Source organism: Oncorhynchus mykiss, chromosome 28, assembly GCF_057628025.1.
Source record: "Oncorhynchus mykiss isolate SJ-2025 chromosome 28, ASM5762802v1, whole genome shotgun sequence".
NCBI classification, from domain to species: domain Eukaryota; kingdom Metazoa; phylum Chordata; class Actinopteri; order Salmoniformes; family Salmonidae; genus Oncorhynchus; species Oncorhynchus mykiss.
In genome coordinates this window covers 9,766,934-9,786,896 of record NC_143049.1, presented here as the reverse complement: position 1 = coordinate 9,786,896, position 19,963 = coordinate 9,766,934, and the positions used below count along the sequence as shown (strand labels likewise).

Genomic DNA, 19,963 nt, shown 5'->3' with positions numbered 1-19,963 from the left:
AGCGAAATGCTTGTGCTTCTAGTTCCGACAGTGCAATAATAACCAACGAGTAATCTAACCTAACAATTCCACAACTACTACCTTATACACACAAGTGTAAAGGGATAAAGAATATGTACATAAAGATATATGAATGAGTGATGGTACAGAACGGCATAGGCAAGATGCAGTAGATGGTATCGAGTACAGTATATACATATGAGATGCGTAATGTAGGGTATGTAAACAAAGTGGCATAGTTTAAAGTGGCTAGTGATACATGTATTACATAGAGATGCAGTAGATGCAGCAAGATGCAGCAGTTTAAATGAGTACAGTATATACATACACATATGAGATGAGTAATGTAGGGTATGTAAACATTATATTAAGTGCCATTGTTTAAAGTGGCTAGTGATACATTTTTACATCAATTTCCATCCATTTCCATTATTAAAGTGAGCTGGAGTTGAGTCAGTATGTTGGCAGCAGCCACTCAATGTTAGTGGTGGCTGTTTAACAGTCTGATGGCCTTGAGATAGATCTCTCCAAAACAACATTGTCCAGTCCACCTAGTAGTCAGATTTTAGTCACAGAGATCATTTTGTCTCGTCAAAAAATAATTTTAGTTTAGGTTATAGTTTTTGTCGGAATCTAATTTAGTTATGGTCTCGCCAATTGCGACTGAAAAACAGGTGTTTGACTAATGTTTTTGTCACAATTGTGTTGTTGACGAAAATAACAATGCACTCATCACGACAATAGGCGCTTGTGTAGACCTGAAAGCATTGGATCGGTGAACGCGGTATGAAACTCTGACTCTGGCTGGAGACACTGACATCAGTGAGGTAGTCGTTTTATTAGAATCAGTGAGTTGTCTAGAGTGGAGTGCAGGGTGTATTCAGTAGCAGCAGTGCAGAGCGAGAGAGAGAGCAGTGGAGGTTAGAGCGATGGCTTCTTAAGCGTTCTATAGCTATATTTGGAGTCTGGAGGGGGAATTTACTAATTATTTCCGCTGCGCTGAAAATAATGTGACTGTCGCTGGCTCCGTTTTATTTTTTTGGCGACTGCGATTTGGGGGGGGGGGGGGGGGGGGGTTAATATTTTTTACGTAACACCGGGGTTGAGTTGCGTAACGTTCTGCTGTGAAGGTAACAGCCCAGGAAGTCGCAGAATGCCAGTGTCACGCCTCTTTAGAGCACAACAGAGGAATGGAGAGAAAGAATGAACAAATGAAAGGAAATCCGTCAAGAAAGAGCAGAGGAATGTTAGTAGAAACCAGCTGAGCCAGAGAGTGATAGAGGACAGAGAGTGATAGAGGACAGAGAGTGATAGAGGACAGAGAGTGATAGGGGACAGAGAGTGATAGAGGACAGAGAGTGATAGAGGACAGAGAGTGATAGAGGACAGAGAGTGATAGAGGACAGAGAGTGATAGAGGACAGAGAGTGATAGGGAACAGAGAGTGATAGAGGACAGAGAGTGATAGAGGACAGAGAGTGATAGAGGACAGAGAGTGATAGAGGACAGAGAGTGATAGGGGACAGAGAGTGATAGGGGACAGAGAGTGATAGAGGACAGAGAGTGATAGAGGACAGAGAGTGATAGGGGGCAGAGAGTGATAGAGGACAGAGAGTGATAGAGGACAGAGAGTGATAGGGGACAGAGAGTAATAGAGGACAGAGAGTGATAGGGGACAGAGAGTGATAGGGGACAGAGAGTGATAGGGGACAGAGAGTGATAGGGGACAGAGAGTGATAGGGAACAGAGAGTGATAGAGGACAGAGAGTGATAGAGGACAGAGAGTGATAGAGGACAGAGAGTGATAGGGAACAGAGAGTGATAGAGGACAGAGAGTGATAGAGGACAGAGAGTGATAGAGGACAGAGAGTGATAGAGGACAGAGAGTGATAGAGGACAGAGAGTGATAGGGGACAGAGAGCTAAAATCTTGAGTATTTTCTTTCTGTCAGTGAAGGCAGCTTAATTGAAAGGAAGTCGGTGTGATTACAGCCTTGTTTGCTGGCAACACCAAGGCTGTGGGTTTCATTCCAGCGTGAATGCTTAGCTGAATGTATAATGTTAACCACAGACCTGGGTCAAATAGGTATTTCAAATACTTTAGGTATAATCTTGATTGGAGGTGGGTGGAGTTTGCACTTTTTTGGGGACGATCACATTGGTCCCCTTGTATCGGGGCAGGCTAAAACAAACAGTCGACGGTTGGACATATGTATTTCACCCAGGTCTGGTTTACAGTTTGAAATAAAGACCACACTATTTAACACGCCACCTTGGTGGTTCAAGGTGCCTGCTTTGTGCCCGTGCTCTCGCACCCACTAGGTGAGTAGGGAGGGGGGGGGGGGGAGAGTAGTTACTTCAGATGACATAGGACACACAGGCTGGTTGAGTCACTCCACAGCGTCAGGAGATAACAACAGGGATGATGATACCCTGCATTAGCCTGCATTGCCCTGCACCTCACCTCACAGCAGCCTGAAGTCACCCGAAGAAATAGAGGGAGAGAGAGCGAGGGGTAGAGGGGGGAGAAAGAAAGAGAAGCGAGAGAGAGAGAGAGAAAAATAGTGAGAGGGAGGGCAGATAGAAGGAGAGCGAGATAACGAGTGAGATGGAAAGCGATAGAGAGAATGAGAGAGGGAGAGAACGACACACTCAGAGTTAAATGATGCAAGATAAACACCCGGCTTTAGCACCAGTAATAACCGGACGATTGACATGCATTTGTCTTTTCATGGTTTTTATTCTGTTCAAGAACCAGACGTTTAGGCTGTCAACGAGTCTGACATGTGGCAGCAACCCTAGGGAACTGAAAAACGCATTATAGGCTACACCCCTCTCTCTCTCTCTCTCTCTCTCTCTCTCTCTCTCTGTCTCTCTCTGTCTCTCTCTCTCTCTGTCTCTCTGTCTCTCTCTCTCGCTCTCTCTCTCTCTCTGTCTCTCTCTGTCTCTCTCTCTCTCTCTCTCTTCTCTCTCTGTCTCTCTCTCTCTCTCTCTCTCTATCTCTCTCTGTCTCTCTCTCTCTCTCTCTCTCTCTCTCTCTCTCACACAGAGAAGAAAATGGGAAATTAGTTCTCTCAACGGGAGAGAAAAAGGGAGGAGAGAGACAGAGAGAGGGAGAGAGAGATATAAACAGAGGGCTGAGGTGCTGAGCAGCATGTCTCTCTGGGTCTTGTGTTTCATATAAGGGGGATTATCTAGTTAAACCCGGACCCCTGAACCTGCAGAGAGGTCACACAGACATTCCCACCGTTCAAGATATGGCCTTAGCTGGATAGCTGTCTCTCTGACTCAATCCACCACCACTTGACCCCCACAGGTCAGACTTAGTACGGCCTGCCCCAGAGCCAGATGTGTGCTGGAGTCTGAGCAGAGCGACCCACTTCTATCACACAACTGGGGTGTTTGTGTTTCTGCGGCAGGATAGAAAACAAACACAACCAGTAATGATATTGCTTGTAGCTCTTTCCTGCAGTCAAATGACCTAGTGGCCTCATGGGTGGAATGTTATTCATATTTGTCATTATTTCATAATTAATAAACATTATTTTTAAAAAGCCACCGAAAATCCAGTGTTTCTGTGTCAAACGGTTTATTATATTTCCGTCTTCTGTGATGGATATAAAGTGTAATATTGAGATGCAAACTCAAAATGTAATACATTTCAACTCTATAGTTCATGTGTGTGAGGTGTATACTTTTCTTTCAAAGTAGATTTGTTTAAGACTACCAAGAAACATTCTGTGCGGCCCTGATTTAGCCCACTGCAGTAAAAGGTTCAAATATAGGCCCCATATCTTTATGAGTATATTTGGGAGCACCCCCTTTCTCTGCTCTCTCTCTCTCTCTCTTGTCTCTTAGACAGATGTTATTTCAGAGTTTGATGGCCAATTATGTATAAGTATCTGTAACTACAAGATGATTGCGGGGGGAAATTATGTTAAGCCAATGAAGGGTTTAACCCGAGTCCTGATGTGACGGTTTTAGCCCGCTTCAAAGCAATCAGGCCAGCTTCGCTGTGATTTGTCGAGGGATTAGAACGCTCAAAGAGGAAAGTTCTGTCCAGAATGCTAATTAGCGGTCAAACTGAAATGCCATCGCTATAGCAACAGGTTCACTGATTGAGTGCGAGCGTCGTGTGTGTGTGTGTGTGCGTGTGTGTGCGTGTGTGTGCGTGTGTGTGTGTGTGTGTGTGTGTGTGTGTGTGTGTGTGTGTGTGTGTGTGTGTGTGTGTGTGTGTGTGTGTGTGTGTGTGTGTGTGTGTGTGCGCGCGTGTGTGCTTGTGTGCGTGTGTGTGTGTGTTCGGTGATTGAGATAGAGGGGCTAAACTCTCCAACCTGTCTAAACAGTTCTCTCTTTTTCACATCATCCATATGAATGACTTCAGAATTCTTTTGTTTAGATAGAAAATATAGGCTTGTTAGTTTCAATTAAACGTTGGGTTGATTTTCTCGTATTTCCTGGTGAGGGAGGAGGCTTTTAGAAAAAATAGACATCAAGAATATGACCAGCATCATTTGACCTGTACTATATGTTGGAAATGAATAGTCTGTTGTTGGGCGATATGGCCAAAGTATCATATTACGGTATTTTTCACATTTCTTACAGTATTTGATGGTATTTCATGTTTTTGAATAAGACAAATTCTACATCTGCTTTATGAGTAGGGTGTGATCCCAGGGTGACAACACATACTGTTCTTTCTAATTGATTTCAATGAGTCTTTCTCCATTTTGATGGTTTTATACTGTTCAATTCAACTTCATACATTTCTACATTTCCTGCACTCATTTGAGATAATTTCCACACTGCCACGTAGGGCTGTGCGATATTGGCAAAAAATGTAGGCCTTATTTTTAACCAAATGTTGCAATTATCATTATAATTCTATAGTTCAAATATAATAGTGGGCACTTTGAAAACAGTGTTGTTTAACATGATAACGAAGAAAACGGCCAGAGAGGAGTTATTGTGACGGGGTAGGAACCAAAGTGTTGGTCAGTGTTTCCTAGGGGACACTATAATCTTTGGCTACATTAAATGTTTTCTCTTAGCTACTTCATGTAGCTAACATATTCATGATTTGCCTAATCCTCTTCAGCTTAGAAGATACTATTGCACAAACAACTGATTTAGGCCTACAGTACACCATCACTGGTATCAGGCTGTAGCTAGCTGCGTTTCCTCTGACTAGCTAGCCCGTGCTTAAAAAACACAAACTAGAACGCTTGTAGATTCACATTAAGAAGTGGAAACAACATTGTTGCATGTGCTGCATTGACCATGTAGGCTGAATGCAAGTGTCTCGTGGTCGAGCAACAACAAATGCGCTCCTTGAGTGACAGGGTGTGTGTGGAAAGCGGCATGGAGAGAGAGACAGCGGATATAAATGACTCAAGTAGCGGAGTAAAGTATAAAAAGGTACATTACAGGCTGCATATCACGATTTATCAATACCGGTATATAGTCAAATACACTGTACCACCCAGCCCTAATCTATTATTTCAGAACATTGGACTAAGCGTACATTGGACTAAGAGTTCATCACTGAGAGAACTGAGGAAAGGATTTGGTGAGGCGCGGATTTCGGTGAAGCACGTCCTTAGGTAGAGAGCTAGTAAAGAAACCCACCTGGCCGCGAGACCAAACTGCCTGACAATCACCAGACTCTTTCACATGGAAAGAGCTCCATAAACAAGCAAGGAAGTCTGTGTAGTCCTCACACTCAACCTCCGCTCTGAGGGAAATAAACAAAACGTCACGAAGCCCTCTTTATTCCTCAATAGCTGTCCTCTTTAACTCCATAATCACCGCTCTCTAGGGAACTTGCCGCGAGTGTGTGCCTCTGTGCAGTGTGTGTGTGTGTGTGTGTGTGTGTACAGCCGTGTATGCCCTCTCAGTCTCCTGTGATGTCCGACTGGTCCCGCTCCACACAGATGGGTCCGTTTAGCTGCCAGCCGCGTCTGTAATTTACCCGCATTCATTCCTCCCTCGCTTTTTCTCTCTCTCTATCCTCATCTGTCGTTCTCTCTCTCTCTCTCTCTCTCTCTCTCTCAATCCTCATCTGTTGTTTTTGTTCTTCTAACTGATGAAATAGAACGAGAGAGAGAGAGAGAGAAAGGGAGAGAGAGAGAGAGAAAGGGAGAGAGAGAGAGGGAGAGGAAAAGAGTTGGCCTCGAGTAGAACACAACTCGTTTTCCATGTCGCTGGTACTCATGACATCGTCGTGGTTACAGCCTGTACACAGGGCATAGGGGTTCCCTTGGCCAGGTCAATTGGTCTGTAATATTCCTGGCCCTACCTATGACAAACTCCTAAATTGTTTCCTCCGTGCTACTCTAGTCCCAGCTCAGGAGCCAGCCCTGTGGAAGGCCCAGTGGATTAAAAGCAGCTGACTGAGAGTCTGTTTCCGTCTGTTTTAGTACTCAAGACTTTAGGTGAAATGTGTCAAGCCTTTGCCGGCTTGTCGACCTGTCGAGTTAAATTATCCCCAAAATCGGAGCTTTTTCTTTCGAGTCTACAACTCCCTTGTCTTTCTCTGTCCTTTTCTCACTTTCTTTCTCTCCTTTGTCTGTCTTAAACCCCCTGTCTTTCTCTTTCTCTCTCAATCCTGCATTCTCTCTCCTTTCTTCATTCTCTCTCTCTTTCTGTCTTTCTCTCTCTCTCTCTCTCTCTCTCTCTCTCTCTCTCTCTCTCTCTCTCTGTCTCTGTCTCTCTCTCTCTCTCTGTCTCTCTCTCTGTCTCTCTCGCTCTCTCTCTCTCTCTCTCGCTCTCTGTCTTTCTTCTCGCTCTCTCTCCTGTCTATCTCAACTCCAGTATAATTTGCATCCCATCCGAGTGAAATTAGAGGGAAAGTTTTGCAATAGCCAGCTGCACTGACCAGAAAATAGTTGCCTTTGTGTGTGTGTGTCTGAGGTTTGAATGTTGAAATGTGATATGTGTTCATCAATCAGTAGTCTATACAGAGCCTGAAAAGAGACTGGTACTCTGAACTGAGAAGGTGGTCTGTGCATCTCCTCACCCCAAAATGAGATTCATACTGAGTTGGCTCATTGTGTGTGTCTGTGTGTGTGTTTTTAAGCCTAGCTGTCTGCTTCCCCTTTGGTAGGTCCTGGTCCCTGAAACTCTATGAAGCCACACTGGTTTATTTTCCTTTCCTTGAAGGAGTAGAAATGTTTTCTCTCTCATGCGAGAAGTGTTCTGAATTACTTCTCTGAGCACAAGTGGAAACAGATGGCAATATATGAGAGGAGACAAAGTAGCTCTGTCCTACGTCTCTCTCCAGATCAAGGACACACACACACACACACATACACATACACACACATAGTCACTCTCACACACACACGCACACACACACACACACACACACACACACACACACACACACACACACACACACACACACACGTACACACACATCCATGCACACACATACACACACACAAATGCACATGTAAGAAAACACGCATACACACGCACGTGCGCGCACTATAATGTGATTACTTAAATGTACACAGATGTTTTTTTGTCACTTAAATACACACGCATACCCCCCCCCCCTCCGCCCTGCAATCCTCTACCCCCCCCCCCCCCCCCCCCCCCGCCCTGCAATCCTCTAACCCCCCCCCCCTCCCCCTTCTCTCTCTCTCTCTCTCTGCAGTGGGAGGAGATCAGTGTGATGGATGAGAGGAACACTCCCATGCGTACCTACCAGGTGTGCAACGTGATGGAGGCCAGTCAGAACAACTGGCTGAGGACGCGACACATCGCCCGCGACGGAGCGCAGCGCGTCTACATCGAGATCAAGTTCACCCTCCGAGACTGTAACAGCCTGCCTGGAGTACCCGGCACCTGCAAAGAGGTCCGTCTGTCGACAATTGTTCAATACTCCTTGCCTCAAGGCCATGGTTGACTGAAATGTCATAACGTTTCGAATCTTGACCTTGGAGAAGTGATCTTTCGGTCAAACCGTTTTCCATAGCATAACGGCATAACAAAATGGCAACGTTTTTTTAAAATCAAATGCAAAATGTCCATTTGTGTGTTTCCCAGACGTTCAACATGTTCTACTATGAGTCCAACAACGCCAACCTGTGGTTCATCAAGGAGAGTCAGTACATCAAGATAGACACCATCGCTGCTGACGAGAGCTTCACACAGGTCAGTGGAAACACAGACTCCCAAAGGGAGAGGTTGCCTCTAACTACAGATCTAGGATCAGAGTACCTTACCCCCCAATCCTAACATGAACCTCAGATTTCCCGAACCATTCTTATCTTAACCATTAGGAGGATGGAACAAGTTCTGACTGGACATGGAGTTAAGGGCAACTTACACACTGAGGGCAAAAGAATCCCCGTAATAATAATGACCATAAACATCCTTTCCTACTGCGTCCGTTCTAGCTGAAACAGAACTGTAAAATAGGCCAAAGTCTGACTAAATCTGGTTGCTTTCCCCTTCTCTCTAGGTGGATGTGGGCGACCGTGTGATGAAGCTCAACACAGAGGTGCGTGACATCAGCAACCTGAGTAAGAAAGGGTTCTACCTGGCCTTCCAGGACCTGGGAGCCTGCATCGCTCTGGTCTCTGTCCGTGTCTTCTACAAGAAGTGTCCCCTCACCGTGCTCAACCTGGCCCAGTTCCCCGACACCGTCACGGGGGGCGACTCGGCCCTGGTGGAGGTCAGAGGGCTGTGTGTGAACGCGTCAGAGGAGTTTGAGGCCCCCAGGATGTACTGTAGCGCCGACGGGGGCTGGCTGGTGCCCATCGGGAGGTGTGTGTGCAAGCCGGGGTACGAGGAGCATAAAGACTTGTGCCAACGTAAGTGTATTTAATCAATCTTTATTTTTCACTTCCTTTCTTGAACTGGATTGTTGCTTAAGGGCTTGTAACCACACATCGGCTAGCCAGTGGCGGCTGCTGAGGGGAGGACGGCTCGTAATAATGGCCGGAACGTGTGAATTTCAGTGACAGGTTTTTGGAGAACCTTTCGGAAACCTGAACAAGCGTCTGGGCGAACAGGATGCTAGGCCGCAGATATTTTTTTCCCCCACCGTGGTATCGCGATACTTGGCCCGGTATCGTATTGTTTGTTAAGTGTTGGTATCGGGACAAGTCTTGATAGATCTAGATCTAGTACTCTACTTAGAACGGAGAAACTGTTCCAGAGAGAGTATGAATACAGATAGACGGCAGCGTTGTGGAAAACAATGTGGTTTACCGGGATGGAATGATAACGACTGTGGGTATGTGGGTTACTACCCCCTGTTGGGTAAGGCTGTGTGTGGGTGGGTGTGTGTGTGTGTGTGTGTGTTAGGCAACCACCTTACATAGCAAGGACAATGTTATGAAAAAGAAGGTCGGGAAATGCTTGGAGGCAGCTTGTGTTTGTGAGTGTCTGAGCGAGCGAGAAGATGCGTACGTACCATTTGGAGGAAGTGGAGGAGAGGGGATGCCTCGGGTAGCAGAGTATTAAGTTGTTAAACTCCACAGAGAGAGAGAGTGTGTGTGTGTGTGTGTGTGTGTGTGTGTGTGTGTGTGTGTGTGTGTGTGTCAGCTGACCACTATCTTCCCTGGCTAGAGCTGTCTTAGGCTCAGTTGTGATAACTCAACCCCGTGGTACTGCATGTAGGTAGGCCGTTTGTTTCTCTGGTAAGATGCAGCTGAACATGCACACGCTTCCTCACGAGTCCTTTGGGAATGTAGATTACAGTACCAATCCTTGTGCTCCGAAGTTCCTAGGAATATAATTGAATAAGAAGAATGGCGAACGTAATAAGAAGAATGGCGAACGTGCAGAGAGACGGCCGAGTTTTAGGTGCGATTTCATTGTGTTTTAGCACCACCCGCTATGTACGAAGGATCAACGCGCCAATAATCAGCACAATCTGCTTTTTCAAATTACCGGCATCTTGACTCTAAAATTGGGATCATCTATACTCTGCAAAAAAAAAAAAGAGGAACGAGAGCCATGTACAATATGGCATGAAGGCCGCCATCTTTATGCACTTCCGCTATTATTGTGTGCAGGGCTTGGTGCTTTGCATTGTTGTGGCAGATAACTATATTGGAATTACCACAGTTTCACTGCTGAACACTATTTTACGAACTCTCAGTTAATTCTTCATTGCAACTCCAGGTCCAGGCTAACACAGCAAGGCGTTTCACCTCTGGGCAATGTCACTCGTTAACGGAGACACACTCCCACAATAAAAATGGCTATATCTTTTTTTTTACAATCAGGGCCAAGTAATGCTATGTATGTTTTTATAGGTATTTGTTCGTGCTTTAATGCAATACTAACAAGTACTTGTTCAAATATATACTTGTTTTTGTTTGAACAATTACTTGTTACTATTGTAAGATACACTGAGTACACCAAACATTAGGAACACCTATCGTCAGGTCATGGACTCTACGAGGTGTCGAAAGCGTTCCACAGGGATGCTGGCCCATGTTGACTCCAGTGCTTCCCACAGTTGTGTCATGTTGGTTGGATGTCCTTTGGGTGGTGGACCATTCGTGATACACATGCCGAGACATGTTGAGCGTGAAAAACCCGGCAGCGTTGCAGTTCTTGACACAGACCGGTGCGCCTGACACCTACCACCCTGTTCAAAGAAACTGAAATATTTTGCCTTGCCCATTCACCCTCTGAATGGCACACATACACAATCCATGCCTCAATTGTCCCAAGGCTTAAAACTCCTTCTTTAACCGGTCTCCTCCCCCTTCATCTACACTGATTTGAAGTGGATTTAACAAGAGACGTCGATAAAGGACCATAGCTTCGACCTGGATCCACCTGGTGAGTCTGTCATTGAAAGCTCAGGTATGTTTTGTATACGGTGCATTTTAAATCCGTTTCCCCCCTCATCAATCTACATACAATACCGCTTCATGAAAAAGCAAAAACTGTTTTTAGAAATATTAGCACATTTATAAAATAGATAACAATTAAAAATCACATTTATATAAGTATGCAGACCCTTTACTCAGACCTTTGTTGAAGCACCTTTGGCAGCGATTACAGCCTCGAGCTTCTCCCATTCTTCTCTGCAGATCCTCTCAAGCGTTGCTGCACAGCTACTTTCAGGTCTCTCCAGAGATGTTCGATCGGGTTCATGTCCGGGCTTTGTCTAGACCCCTCAAGGACATTCAGAGACTTGTCACGAAGTCACTCCTGCGTTGTCTTGGCTGTGTGCTTAGGGTCGTTGTCCTGTTGGAAGGTGAACCTTTGCCCCAGTCTGAGGGCCTGAGCGCTCTGGAGCAGGATCTCTCTGTACTTTGCTCTGCTCATCTTTCCGTCGATCCTGACTAGTCTCTGCTGCTGAAAAACATCCCCACAGCATGATGCTGCCACCACCAGGCTTCATCGTAGGACTGGTGGCAGGTTTCCTCCAGACGTGACGCTTGGCATTCAGGCCAATTAGTTCAATCTTGGTTTCATCAGACCAGAGAATCTTGTTTCTCATGGTCTGAGAGTTGTTTGTGTGCCTCTTTGGCAAACTCTAAGCGGGCTGTCGTGCCTTCTACTGAGGAGTGGCTTCCGTCTGGCCACTCTACCATAAAGCCCTGATTGGTGGAGCGCTGCAGAGATGTTTGTCCTTCTGGAAGGTTCTCCCATCTCCACAGTGGAACTCTGGAGCTCTGTCAGAGTGACCATTGGGTTTTTGGTCACCTCCCCGACCAAGGCCCTTCCCCCTCTGAATGCTGCAAACAAACCTTTGTGTGGAGACGACTCTCAAATAAACACTACCTATGGGCATTAATATGGAGTTGGTCCCCCCTTTGCTGCTATAACAGCCTCCGCTCATCTGGGAAGGCTTTCCACTAGATGTTGGAACATTGCTGCGGGGACTTACTTCCATTCAGCCACAAGAGCATTAGTGAGGTCTGGCGCTGATGTTGGGCGATTAGGCCTGGCTCGCAGTCAGCGTTTCAATTCATCCCAAAGGTGTTCGATGGGGTTGAGGTCAGGGCTCTGTGCAGGCCAGTCAAGTTCTTCCCCACCGATCTCAACAAACAATTTCTGTATGGACCTCACTTTGTGCACAGGGGCATTGTCATCCCCAAACTGTTGCCACAAAGTTGGAAGCACAAAATCATCTAGAATGTCATTGTACGCTGTATCTTTAAGATTTCCCTTCACTGGAGCTAAGGGGCCTAGCCCACCAAACTTTACAGTTGGCACTATGCATTGAGGCAGGTAACATTCTCCTGCCATCCACGAAACCCAGATTCGTCCGTCGGACTGCCATATGGTGATCTTAGGCTTGGGTGTGGCTGCTCGGCCATGGAAGCCCATTTCATGAAGCTCTCTTGACGAACAGTTCTTGTGCTGACATTGCTTCCAGAGGCAGTTTGGAACTCAGTAGTGAGTATTGCAACCGTGGACAGGTCGATTTTTACATGGTACTCGCTTCAGCACTCTGTCCTGTTCTGTGAGCTTGTGTGGCCTACCACCTCACGGCTGAGCCGATGTTGCTCCTAGACGTTTCCACTTCACATAACAGCACATAACAGTTGACCGGGGCAGCTCTAGCAGTGCAGAAATGTGATGAACTGACTTGCTGGATAGGTGGCATCCTATGACGGTGTCACGTTGAAAGTCACTGAGCTCTCCAGTAAGACCATTCTACTGCCAATGTTTGTCTATGGAGATTGCATGGCTGTGTGCTCAATTTTATACACCTGTCAGCAATGGGTAGGTACAACTTACCCTAGAGCTTTACATTGTAATTCCATTGCCGATTGTCTGGTCTTGATCAATATTGCATATTTTAAAAGAAGACCTAAACGTTAAGAATAACTATGTCAATAATCACTCAGCTTTTAACAAAGAGGTCTGGAGGTCACAAAGAGACGTGACACCCCTGTGTAACGCTCTAATGTGCCCCCAGAAGCACAGCACAATGCTTTTAGTACTAAACACACTGCTCCAAACAAAAAAAGAAGGTGTCTGCCCCGCCCTCTTAGCTACTCAGAGCTTCTGAAGAGCTTCCACAGGGAAAAGTAAGGTAACACTGACTCACTAATGCATTTAAATCAGCCTGGCTCTCGCTCTCTCTCTTCCCCCTTTCTTGCTCTCTTGTCTCTCTATCTCTCGCTCCACCCCCATCCCTCTCTCATCCCTCCTTTTTGTCTCCCTCTCCCCTTTTCTCTTTTGTACTGTGTGAGGTGTTAATGGAATCATTACTGCTCCGGTCCCTGTCAGACACCCAAACAACCAGACTCCTCCAATTATATATAATATGTTATCTTTCCCCATTTGCTAGTTTTTGCTGCTGTTCTCTTGTTCTGTAATGGTACTGCTGTCTCCCTTCACCTAGCGCCCCTTTCATCTCCCTCTCTCTAGACAGACAGCCAACAGAGGTAGAAAGAGAGCGAGACCGAGAGCTCTTTACTGACGCAACTCACCCTTGTCCTCCATCTTCCTCCAACTCCCGCTCTTAAATGTACTCTTAATCCCCCTTCTCCCCTATGCACTTTCTCTCCCTCTCACTCTCTCTCCCTCTCTCTCTCTCTCTCTCTCTCTCTCTCTCTCTCTCTCTTTCTCCCTCTCCCTCTTTCTCTCTCTCTCTCTCCCTCTCCCTCTCCCTCTCCCTCTCCCTCTTTCTCTCTCTCTCTCTCTCTCTCTCTCTCTCTCTCTCTCTCTCTCTCTCTCTCACTCTCTCTCTCTCTCTCTCTCTCTCTCTCTCTCTAGCTGTCCGTTGTGTCACTAAGGGGCTTGGGGACCTCTGGACTGATGATTCTGCTCTCCCCCTCTTTAAACATTTATAAGCCATGGATCTCTCTTTCCTCTCTTTCTCTTTTTCGTAAAGCAAAAAGCAAAACAGAAATGTAAATGATAGTTGAGGTAACAGGACGTGTGCGTGTGTTTTTAGACCCTTTAGTAATTAATTGACTGTATTTAAGTCAGATGAGATATCATGTTAGGAGCTCTCTCTCTCTCTCTCTCTCTCTCTCTTTCTGTTTGTCACTCTCCATTTCTCTCCTTACTCTCTCCGTGTCTGTATTTTACACCCCCGCTCTCCCTCCCTATCTCCCTCTCTGCTCTCCTATTGGCTGTGAAGCCTACATTCACATGAATTCATCCTCATCTGCCCTGTTACTGGGGTTACATAATCATCCAATACACACACAACACACACACTCTCTCTCTCTCTCTCTCTCTCTCTCTCTCTCTCTCTCTCTCTCTCTCACACACACACACTCCCTCTCCCACTCCCTCTCCTCTCCTGCGTGTGTCAGTGTGTCTCTCTGTCAGTGAGCAGTGTGTGTGTGGATGTTCCTGCAGCCTGTGGGTCTGTCCTGGGGCTCCACAGTGAAGAACCACGCTGTAGAGCTGTCTGGCCCTGACAGCACCAATTACTGAACCTCTGGACAGAGAGAGGAGAGAGGGAGGAGAGGAGCGAGGGACAGCACACCTGTCCTCCTCAGCAGCCTCTGCCCACCTCTCTAGCACGTCTCTCTTCTCCCTCTCTTTCTTTCTCTCTCGTTCTCTGTCCCCTTTCCCTCCCCTCAACCTCTCTCACATCCCTCCTTCTCTCTGTCGCCTTAGTGATTGACGGTGGGAAAGGAGAATGTAGGTCAGGGTGATGTTGAAGTCCATAGCTCTCTGCCTGTCTGTCCTTCACTCCTTCTCTGTCACTGACTGAGAGTACGACTTCATGCTAAGAGCTGGCTTAAAGGGATACGTTCTACGAGTACTAAATCAGTCTCTAAATGGGTTCATGGAATCAGACCTGCTTTTACAGACCTGCTTCTGGTAAACCTGCTTCTGGTAAACAGATCACGTAAGCACGGCGATTGGGACCTGTTGGCTTTGTGCGTGTTCGTCGCTGAGACAAACGTTAGAGTAGAACTGTGTATGAGATAGGTCAACACAATAAGCCTAGTTCTCTCAGATCCATCAAGTGGAGTGAACGAGGGAAAAGGGAAGGGGATTACTTTTTGATTCAAACCCCAGCCCGATCCGCAACAGAGGCTGATTCTTCCCTTCCGTGCTTTCTTAATAAAGGCAATGGGAACTCAGTCAAATGTCTCCTGGTCAGATGTTCATTCACTCATTCAATCAAACCTTGGCTTGATAACACAGGGATAACTTCATCTCACTGTTGCTTTTTCTCCAGTCTCACTTTATATCCCATCTGAGACTACTGCCTTTGTGAAATAATGAAAGATCGCTTGCCCGCATGCACGCGCGCACACACACACACACACACACACACACACACACACACACACACACACACACACACACACACACGAACAGCTAGCCTTGTGGGGACACACAATTCAGTCCCATTCAAAATCATATTTACCCCTAACCCTAAACCTTAACCCTAACCCGTACTCTTGCCCTAAACCTAACTTTAACCTAACAACCTAACCAAAAACCTAAGCTTAACCCTAACCCTAAACCTAACCTTTGCTCCTAACCCTATTACTAACCCTACATCCTAACACTAAAAGTAACCCTAGCTCCTAACACTAAAACTAGCCCTAGCTCCTAACCCTAAAACTAACTCTAGCTCCTAACACTAAAACTAACCCTAACCTGTACTCTTTCCCTAAACCTAACCGTAACCTAACAACCTAACTAAAAACCTAAGCTTAACCCTAACCCTAAACCTAACCCTAGCTCCTAACCCTATTACTAACCCTAGATCCTAACACTAAAACTAACCCTAGCTCCTAACCCTAAAACTAGCCCTAGTTCCTAACACTGAAACTAACCCCAGCTCCTAACACTAAAACTAACCCTAGCTCCTAACCCTAGCTCCTAACATTAAAACTAACCCTAGCTTCTAACCCTAGCTCCTAACCCTAAAACTAGCCCTAGTTCCTAACACTAAAACTAACCCTAGCTCCTAACACTAAAACTAACCCTAGCTCCTAACCCTAAAACCAACCCTAGCTCCTAACCCTAGCTCCTAACACTAAAACTAACCCTAGCTCCTAACCCTAGCTCCTAACACTAAAACTAACCCTAGATCCTAACACTAAAACTAACCCTAGCTCCTAACCCTAGCTCCTAACACTAAAACTAACCCTAGCTCCTAACACTAAAACTAACCCTAGATCCTAACACTAAAACTAACCCTAGCTCCTAACACTAAAACTAGCCCTAGCTCCTAACCCTAGCTCCTAACACTAAAACTAGCCCTAGCTCCTAACCCTAAAACTAACCCTAGCTCCTAACCCTAGCTCCTAACACTAAAACGAACCCTAGCTCCTAACCCTAAAACTAACCCTTAATGTAATTCTAACCTAACACTAATTCTAACCTTAACACTAAACCCCTTAAACATAGCATTTGACCTTGTGGGGACCAACAAAATGTCCCCAGTTGGTCAAATCTTTGTTTGTTTACTATTCTTTTGGGGACTTCTGGTTGAACACATCCACGCATGCACGCACACACACACACACACACACACACACACACACACACACACACACACACACACACACACACACACACACACACACACACACACACACACACACACACACACACATTCTCTCTCTTTATATCTCATAAGAGGATTGTTTTCCCTTTTGTGAGGTAATGAAAGGGTTGGTGTAGAAAACAGATGTAGGAACAAGGTTTATCTAGAGACCTGTGAAAGACATTGGGCTCATTTAGACACAGCTCAGCATGTGATCTTTAAAGCTCTACAGGGACCAGGGAAATCATGTCTGGTTTTACTACCTGTCTAACCCAGCGCTACGTCTCCCTCCTACCCTTTACTAGCGGAAGGAATGTGTGTGTGTGCATGTGTGTGTGTGCGCAAATGTCTGTGCGCGTGTGGCCGTGCTGGCAATTCGGTAAAGCCCACCTGAGCACTTTTGTGTTCATCTGAGAGACCTTTGAAGGTCAAGATCTCCTTCATCCCTAAACCTTTAACCCCCCCCCCCCTCCCCAACCCCCACCCCCCACCCCCTCGCCAACTCTCCTGCTCTCAGGTCTGTCAGATATAGAAGGACTTAGAAATGATGGTGTGTGTGTGTCTGTGGTGGGGAGGGTGGCTGTTGCTGCAGTAAGCTGTTGAAGTGTTGAGCAGCAGGGAGGTTTTACCTTGGCCCAGATTTTACCATTGGAGAAAATATACAAATATATAGACGCATATTATATTGAACAAAATCCCCTTGAACATCAATTTACAACTCTATCTCTACCTCTCTTCGTGTGTGTGTATGTGTGTGTATGTGTATGAGTGTGTGTGTGTGTGTATGTGTGTGTGTGTGTGTGTGTATGTATGTGTGTGTGTTTGCATGTGTGTGTGCGTGTGTATGTGTATGTGTGTGTGTGTATGTGTGCGTGTGTATGTGTGTGTGTGTGTGTGTGTGTGTGTGTGTGTGTGTGTGTGTGTGTATGTGTGTGTGTATGTGTGTGTGTGTGTGTGTGTGTGTATGTGTGTGTGTGTGTGTGTGTGTGTGTCTTTCGCTTTTTCTTTCTGTCCGCCAGTGTGTTATTGTGGCTCGATGGGCCCAGCTACCGTTGATATTCAACCATGCTTTCTCCCTTTCTCTCGCTCTACCTCCCTTTACCTTAGCCCTCTCTCTCCATCCTCCCTTCCTCTCCTCTCTCTCCTCCTTCCTCATCTCTCCTGTATAAAATGGCTGACCCCCGGTGAGGTAGAAGCTGGTAGAAAGACTTTGTAGAGAAAAGCAGGCCAAGGACTTTAGTGAGAGAGCAGTGAACGCTGTAAAAACTCCTCACATCCTAATATAGAACCTCTATTGCCTACAGGGGAGGAGAGGGGGAGAGAGGGGGAGAGAGAGAGAGAGCGAGAGAGAGGGAGAGGGAGAGAGAGAAAGAGAGAGAAAGAGAGCGAGAGAGAGAGTGAGCGACAGAGTGCAAGGGAGAGGAGGAGAGAGAGAGAGGGAGCGACAGAGAGCGAGGGAGAGGAGGAGAGAGGGAGAGGGAGCGACAGAGAGCGAGGGAGAGGAGGAGAGAGAGAGGATGAGAGAGAGAGGGAGAGCTAGAGAGAGTGAGCGACAGAGTGGAAGGGAGAGGAGGAGAGAGAGGGAGAGGGAGCGACAGAGAGCGAGGGAGAGGAGGATAGAGAGAAACTATCCTGGGACTTGGAGCATATTTGATGTTAATTGGGCACATTCTGTGTTCCATTGAGAAACACAGCGATGCTACGGTTCAGCCTTTGTGGAATAATCATCACATTCCTGGCCCACAGCAAGTACACATTACACAGTCGGCTTCAGGGGGGGGTGCAAGGTGTGCGTGCATTTGTGCGTGTGTGTTTGCGTTTGTGTGTGTGTGTGTGTGTGTGTGTGATTCGGGCGTCAGAACGACAGAGGGAGCATGCAGGCAGCCGGTGAGTCTCCTGGAGAGGAAACCGAGACTCAGGAAGGGAGTGATTAACCCTCCACACACACACACACACACACACACACACACACACACACACACACACACACACACACACACACACACACACACACACACACACACACACACACACACACACACACTCTCCAGAGTGGATGGGTTCCAGATGTGCATTGGGCCAGGGGGACTGGTGTTAGTCTATCCTGGAGATCCAGTGACTTTAGACTTCAGATTGAATAGGACCCACAGTCTCCCTTGTAATGGCTCTAACTGCAGAGAAAACGACTCACTCAGCTATATAGACAGAAGAGTCTGTAACAAATGGTCTGTTAGTGTTCAGGATCCCTGGGAAATGGTTTTGTTGGATAAAGGAGTGTTGGAGCATAGGAACAGGGGTACTTCAGTTATTGGGGGGGGGGGGGGTTATTTTTGTGTGTTGTTCACAAAGACAGAAGAGAAAAGGGGAAGTTAAGTTTGTGTAGCGGACAGAGGAGGACACTTCTGTCTACGCTCTGTCTTTAATCCAACAGGCACGCGAGGTTCCGGACCTTTTGTCAAAGAGAGAGACACATTTGTTTGTGACACACTTGACTTCCTTCCGGGTGGTGGAATGGATGCTGAGGTCTGTAGGGGGAACCGTATTGTCTGTCGCGCACTTGACTTCCTTCCGGGTAGTGGAATAGATGCTGAGGTGTGTAGGGGGAACCGTATTGTCCGTCGCGCACTTGACCCGAGCAAAATATATACATTCTGTTATCTTCCAGAGGTTAGAATGCATGGAGGACCAGCACACATGCACAAACACCTGGATTTCTATTCAGCCAATATGGCGTGTGTGTGTGCGCGTGTGTGTGTGTGTGTGTGTGTGTGTCTCTGCAGGATCTAACAAAGAGCAATTTACAGCGAGCTGTGAAAAGGAATTCTCAGAGATGTCACAGAGGGGCGTCTTCATCCCATACAGCTTGTTTAGACTGCGACGTAGTAGTAGAGACACTTTACTTCCTTCGTCTGTTTCGTCCCTCTGCTGGACCAGTTGGCAGGCAGACTTTACTACGACACGTCAGAGGAAGAAGGTCTCTCTCGCTCTCTTTTCCTCTCCCTCCATCCCTCTCTTCCTCTGAGGTGAGGCTAGTGACAGACGCGGTAGCGGAGAGAGGCACGGGGCTCTACTCCCCCCCCCCCTGCCTGAGGAAATGAATTATTGAGAGTGATGAACTGAAAATAACATGGAGGAGGAGAGGAGAGGGCGATGAAGACTCACCCTCCACTCGCTCTCTTCCTCTCTCGACCGTGGGACTGGGCGATGAGGGCAAGTTTGCTCAGTGTGTGTGTGTGTGTGTATTTGTGAGAGTGACGGCGTCGTAAAATATTTACCGTAGTCTATCTCACGTGGTGAGAGAGAGGGACTACGCAGCAAACCTCCTCTCCTAATCTCCCCCTCTGTCTCTCTCTATCCCTCACTTTCTCTCTCTCTCTCTCTTTTCTTTAGCTCACTTGCTTTCCCTGCCAACCGCTCTCCCTTTCCCTCTCGTTCACGCTTTCTCTTCCTGTCTGTGTCGTACACACAGGCACACACACACAGGCACACACACACAGGCACACACA

General features: G+C 46.7%; 1 protein-coding gene across 2 annotated transcripts in view; it reads left to right on the top strand.

Moving 5' to 3' along the window:
* The window catches only part of epha4b (eph receptor A4b), a 132,843-nt gene that overhangs the window by 21,698 nt on the left and 91,182 nt on the right, over positions 1–19,963 (top strand). For both annotated transcript variants that reach the window (XM_036966037.2, XM_036966038.2), the window contains exons 3-5: positions 7,659–7,859; positions 8,051–8,158; positions 8,469–8,820. In XM_036966037.2, the coding sequence (XP_036821932.1) occupies positions 7,659–7,859; positions 8,051–8,158; positions 8,469–8,820 (661 nt within the window). The remainder of the gene's footprint in view (positions 1–7,658; positions 7,860–8,050; positions 8,159–8,468; positions 8,821–19,963) is intronic.